The 6,000-nt window shown below is 44.7% G+C and overlaps 1 protein-coding gene across 1 annotated transcript in view; it reads right to left on the bottom strand.

The window, feature by feature from the left end:
• Positions 1 to 590: 590 nt before the first annotated feature.
• The window catches only part of psmd1 (proteasome 26S subunit, non-ATPase 1), a 41,196-nt gene continuing 35,786 nt past the window's right edge, over positions 591 to 6,000 (bottom strand). The window contains exons 21-25 of the mRNA XM_060883521.1: positions 3,335 to 3,427; positions 2,748 to 2,834; positions 2,317 to 2,508; positions 843 to 1,004; positions 591 to 734 (exon numbers count right to left, since the gene is read on the bottom strand). Coding sequence (XP_060739504.1) covers positions 858 to 1,004; positions 2,317 to 2,508; positions 2,748 to 2,834; positions 3,335 to 3,427 — 519 coding nt within the window. The 3' untranslated portion in view covers positions 591 to 734; positions 843 to 857. The remainder of the gene's footprint in view (positions 735 to 842; positions 1,005 to 2,316; positions 2,509 to 2,747; positions 2,835 to 3,334; positions 3,428 to 6,000) is intronic.

Below are 6,000 nucleotides of genomic sequence, written 5' to 3'. Positions count from 1 at the left end.
TCCCCGTGACCCGAGGTAGTTCGGATAAGCGGTAGAAGATGAATGAATGAATGAATGAAAACATTAAATTAAATAAAGACAAATTAACAATTGTTTTGTAATAAATCCTGTTTTTTTTTTCTTCTGGGTCTGAAGTGCTTATTATTCACATGGGTCTTTTTCTTGGTTCCATCTTTTCCACTTGCTTTGTCTGTCTTTCTTTTGCCATCTTCCTTTTTCATTTACTTTCTTGCTCTAGGTTTTTCCTTTCCCACTCTTCTTCCAGTCTTTATTACCCCCTTACCTTTCTTTATCTACTTTCTTCTTCTTAATTTCTCTCTCTTTTTCTACTCTTTATATTACATAAATCGATTTTCTTCCATCTTGTAACATAGATAAAAATTGTCATTCCTCCATGTAGGACAACATTTAGCATAAAAAACTATTTTAAAACAATCAAACTTTAAACTTGCTAATCATAATTAATCCTCAGATACAAGCCACAAAATCTCTCATATCAAATTATAGTTCCAGGTTGTAAAATTAATCCACTAAGTAAAGACACTCTGCAGCCTGGTGATTAAACATAAAACACACAAAAACACAAGAGATCCACATCTCAAAGGTCTTTTTATTGTAATGAAAGAAAATAACAGAAAACTCTCTCGAGCCATGAGAAGTCAGAAACATATAAAATAACAGGGGATCATGTGGCGGACAGTACGTGAAGAGGTGCATCCTGGGATATGAACAGCCTGTAAAAAAAAAGAAAAAAAGTGTTAAAGCTTCTTTATAGGCATCGTAAAGGAACTGTTTAAAGTGGATTTTAAATGGTTCCTAGTGTAAACTCAGGATCTGCTTACCAACAAAGAGAACATTCACTCGTCTATGTACTCGAATGGCTCTGGGGGCTCAGGCTCCTGCTCCTCCTCTTCTATTTTAGGCCCGTGGGCAGAGACTGGCTCCACAAGCTCCTCCTCCTCCTCACTGGTGTCTTTCAGGATGATAATACCACCTGTGTGAAGCTGGAAAGTACACAATATAAATCAGACTTACAGAGACCAAGAGAGAGAGAGCGAGAGAGAGGTATCCTGCCTGATTGTATGATTTAATAGTCAGGTTGAAATCATGTCTCAGTTTCACTAAACAGTTCAATCTTGAACAATCCAGGTTGAAATCCATCTTTCAACCTGAAAAATCCTCAACAAGCCACAGCATGAACTTGACTGTTTAAAGTAGAGCAACGATAAAAGTGTCTAAAATTACGCTAGACTCAGAACTGTTTAAAATAAACATTCCAGACTTTTTTCTTCAGTTTTTTAGTACTATTTAAAATCTGGTTAAAATAGCAGAACTTTGTTCAACTGCAATCTTCAGTTAATTTCTCATTCTACCACTATTCGTTAACTACAAATTTTTGATGTAGCTAGAGTTTGTGTGTTTTTAGGTTTCAGAATGCAGAGCTGTAATTGTGTGTACCTTTAGCTCTTTTATTAAAAAGGAACACAGGCTGTGGTGTGCATTTGGGATGCAGAATTACATTAGTGCACTAGTACAATAGTGTCAGGCTGTCTTCAGTCAGTTTTTCCTTGAATATCACCACACGTCAACTTTTTAGAAAATCGCTCAGTGACACAAAGCACTGCTAACCAATCAGGAACAAGTGAGGAAAAACAAACATGATGAAAATCTTGTTAGTGAGTGAATATGGACATTTACAACAAACCCTAAGAACACTTTATTGCTTATAGAACAGATAAAAATAGTGCGTCTCGGTTTAAAGTCAGTACTTGAAACAACGTACCCCCAAAAAAGGAAAGTATCTGAGATCTAAACTTCACACAAAGCTTATTTTTTGCAGTCTATATTCCTGCTTTATTTCTACTTACAGCATTAAAAAAGCTTCTCTGGGGGTGTAAAAATAAATAGATGAACGCACAGCACTTCCCTGACTGTTCTGCTAAACATATCACATCCCACCTGCCATCAGGAGGAGCTCTGAGCACTGCTGACTTATGGACACTGCAGGAAGGTGATGTTTTTGTTCATCTAAACATTATTCACAAAAAGACAAGAAAAAAAAACTTTGCAATACAAAAATGGAGTGAGTCCAACAGGCTAACTGTCTGCTGTGTTTATTTGAAGACATTTAGTGCAGTGTCACTGTACTCTTCTGAAATTCTGGGCTGCGTCGATCTCAATATTTACGGCGGAAAACGATCAAATATTTACAGCAGGCACACGTCCAAGGCTTTATGGGCCGGTTGGCCAGTTATGTTAAGGGTCGGTTATGTTTTGGTGAAAATGGCCGTGTGCGTGTGTGTGTGTGTCTCTCACTGGTTTAAATGGCTGATAGCGACAGCTCTCAGGCATTGTTAGCACTCGGAGCTGTGCCGGCATCGCTCTCGCTGGATTCTCCAACATCTGGAAATTAGGCTCCTGTTCCTTCTTCTTCTCCTTTTCCTTCTCTTTCTCCTTCTCTTTCTCCTTCTCCTCGTCTTTCTTGTCTTTTTCAGCCTCCTGTGTCTCCTGCAGTGAACACACCAAACACACCGTGAACACATTAAACACACCATGAAAACCCTGCACATTAAAAAAAAAAAAAAAAAAATCTATACCATTCACTTTGAACTCATTTAGTACTTTGAGAAAAAAATTGAGAAAAGTTTTAAAGCAACATACATTGTTTTCTGGATATAATATAATGCTTCTCTAAACATACTTTCTCAGGTAAGCAATTAGAGACTAAACAAGCTGAATAAACCCACCACTTCCATCTTCTCCTCCTCCTTTTCCTTCTTTTCTTTCTCTTTCTTCTTGGCTTTAGCAGTGATAGACAGAACAGCAGTGGAAACCTGGAAAAAAAATAAATGTTTAAGGACTTTAACTTGGTTCAGAAAAATAATGCAGATAAATGCTGCCATAAAACACATCATGCCTTTATAGCAAAATAATAAAGTGGAGTTACTGCTATCAGCCCAAAGTGGACTATTGTCCTATAACAGCACAAATCAAAGGGTTTTATTCCACTTATACAACAGCAAAACTTTCCGGTTCATAGTTTCCGATGCTAAACAATCTGCTTACAGAAAACCTCAACATACAAACAAATTCTAAATGTGCCCATGTGAATGTTTCTATACTAACAGCTCAAAGTATTAAGTGTATAGGAAAAATGCACATGTAATAATAAATCTGTGCAGCTACACTTCTGCCAGTGGTGCTGTTAAAGAAAACTGACCAATCAGAACCCAGAATTCAACAGCAATGTGAACACTGCAAACATGAAATGCTTCCTTGGACCGATATCAGAGTTCATATGTTAGCAAGTTTCTGATCTGGAGGATTCTCTCACCTTCTCCTTCTCTTTCTCCTTTGGAACTTCCAGAGCTGGAGGATAAGCGAAAGTCGAGGGTTTACAGTTGGACCGGTACTGCACTTTTGGCATCTGAGGGGAGGGGAAAGAAAAAAACAAACATTTACAGCATTTAGCAGACACTCTTATCCAGAGCAATGTACAGAAGTGCCATCATTGAATATCAACTCTGGTTCACTAAGTTACAGATTTAAGATACCAGTGAGCATGCTAGCCAAGTAGAAATTACTAAGAAAAAACATGCAGTAACACCCCACTGTTTGACAGGTTCTTGAACAGTTTAAACAAAATCAACAAACTCAAATTTCCTGGCAGAAAACCAACTCCGTGCATGAAAGACGGGAACTGAATCTGCATTGTTCAGTTATACATAATGGCAACTTAAACTGAAATAAACACTGACATTGAATTCATGAAAATTCTTTATACTATCTGAGATATAAATTAAATTGTGGTGTAATACACAGAAACTGAATAATAATTTAAAAACAAATGTATAATTCTCTAAATACAGTGGATATAAGAAAAATTGATTTATTCATTTTATTTACATCACAAAAAAATTAATTAATAGGTTTGGATTTATTAAGGCCCCTCCTCGAACCGCCACCTTATTGTGGTGGAGGGGTTTGTGTGCCTGAATGATCCTAGGAGCTATGTTGTCTGGGGCTTTCTGCCCCTGGTAGGGTCTCCCAAGGCAAACAGGTCCTGGGTGACAGGCCAGACCAAGAGCGGTTCAAATACCCCTTATGAGTGAGTTAATAACAAGGTCCGTGGCGTCGCCCGGTATGGCGCAACCGGGGCCCCGCTCTGGAGCCAGGCCCGGGGTTGGGGCTCGCATGCGAGCGCCTGGTGGCCGGGTCTTACCCCACGGGGCCCGGTCGGGCTCAGCCCGAAGGAGCGACGTGGGGCCGATCTCCTGTGGGCCCACCACCTGCAGGAGGGACCGTAAGGGGCTGGTGCAATGTGGATTGGGTGGCAGTCGAAGGCGGGGTCCTCGGCGACCCAATCCCCGGACACGGAATCTGGCTCTAGGGACATGGAATGTCACCTCGCTGGGGGGAAAGGAGCCTGAGCTGGTGCGGGAGGTTGAGAGATACCGACTAGAGATAGTTGGGCTTGCCTCCATCGCACAGCTTGGGCTCTGGAACCCAACTCCTTGAGAGAGGCCGGACTCTCTACAACTCTGGAGTTGCCCGCAGTGAGAGGCGGCGGGCTGGTGTGGGCTTGCTCATAGCCCCCCAGCTCAGCAACCATGTGTTGGAGTTCACCCCGGTGAACGAGAGGGTCGTTTCCCTGCGCCTGCGGGTCGGGGATAGGTCTCTCACTGTTATTTGTGCTTACGGGCCAAATGGCAGTGTAGAGTACCCGACCTTTTTGGCGTCTCTGGAAGGGGTGCTGGAAAGTGCTCCAACCGGGGACTCCATCGTTCTACTGGGGGACTTCAACGCTCATGTGGGCAGCAACAGTGACACCTGGAGGGGCGTGATTGGGAGGAACGGCCCCCCCGACCTGAACCCGAGTGGTGTTCTGTTATTGGACTTCTGTGCTAGTCACAGTTTGTCCATAACGAACACCATGTTCGAGCATAAGGGTGTCCATCAGTACACATGGTACCAGGACACCCTAGGTCGGAGGTCGATGATCGACTTTGTGGTTGTTTCATCTGACCTCCGGCCGTATGTCTTGGACACTCGGGTGAAGAGAGGGGCGGAGCTGTCAACTGATCACCACCTGGTGGTGAGTTGGATCCGATGGCGGGGGAGGAAGTTGGACAGACTTGGCAGACCCAAACGTACTGTGAGGGTCTGCTGGGAACGTGTGACAGAGTCTCCAGTCAGAGAGAACTTCAACTCCCACCTCCGGCGGAGCTTCAACCAGATCCCGAGGGAGGTTGGAGACATTGAGTCCGAGTGGACCATGTTCTCCACCTCCATTGTCGACGCAGCCGCTCGGAGCTGTGGTCGTCAGGTCTCCGGGGCCTGTCATGGCGGCAATCCCCGAACCCGGTGGTGGACCCCGGAAGTAAGGGATGCCATCAAGCTGAAGGAGTCCTATCGAGCCTGTTTGGCTCAGGGGACCCCGGAGGCAGCTGATAGGTACCGGAGGGCCAAGCGAGCGGGTGGTTGTGGAGGCAAAAACCCGGGTCTGGGAGGAGTTCGGTGAGGCCATGGAGAAGGACTATCGGTTGGCCTCGAAGAAATTCTGGCAAACCGTCCGGCGCCTCAGGAGGGGGAAGCAGTGCCCTGCTCACGCTGTTTACAGTGGGAGTGGGAATCTGCTGACTTCGACTGGGGACATCCTCGGACGGTGGAAGGAGTACTTCGAGGTTCTCCTCAACCCCACCGACATGTCTTCCATTGAGGAAGCAGAGGCCGAGGGCTCAGTTGTGGACTCGTCGATCCCCCAAGCTGAGGTCACTGAGGTAGTTGAGAAGCTCCTCGGTGGCAAGGCACCGGGGGTGGATGAGATCCGCCCTGAGTACCTCAAGTCTCTGGATGTTGTGGGGCTGTCTTGGTTGACACGCCTTTGCAACGTCGCATGGAGGCTGGGGACAGTGCCTCTGGACTGGCAGACTGGGGTGGTGGTCCCACTGTTTAAGAAGGGGGACCGGAGGGCATGTTCCAACTACAGTGGGATCACAC

The sequence above is a fragment of the Tachysurus vachellii genome, chromosome 1, assembly GCF_030014155.1.
Source record: "Tachysurus vachellii isolate PV-2020 chromosome 1, HZAU_Pvac_v1, whole genome shotgun sequence".
NCBI lineage: Eukaryota > Metazoa > Chordata > Actinopteri > Siluriformes > Bagridae > Tachysurus > Tachysurus vachellii.
This window is presented reverse-complemented; position numbering and strand designations above follow the sequence as displayed.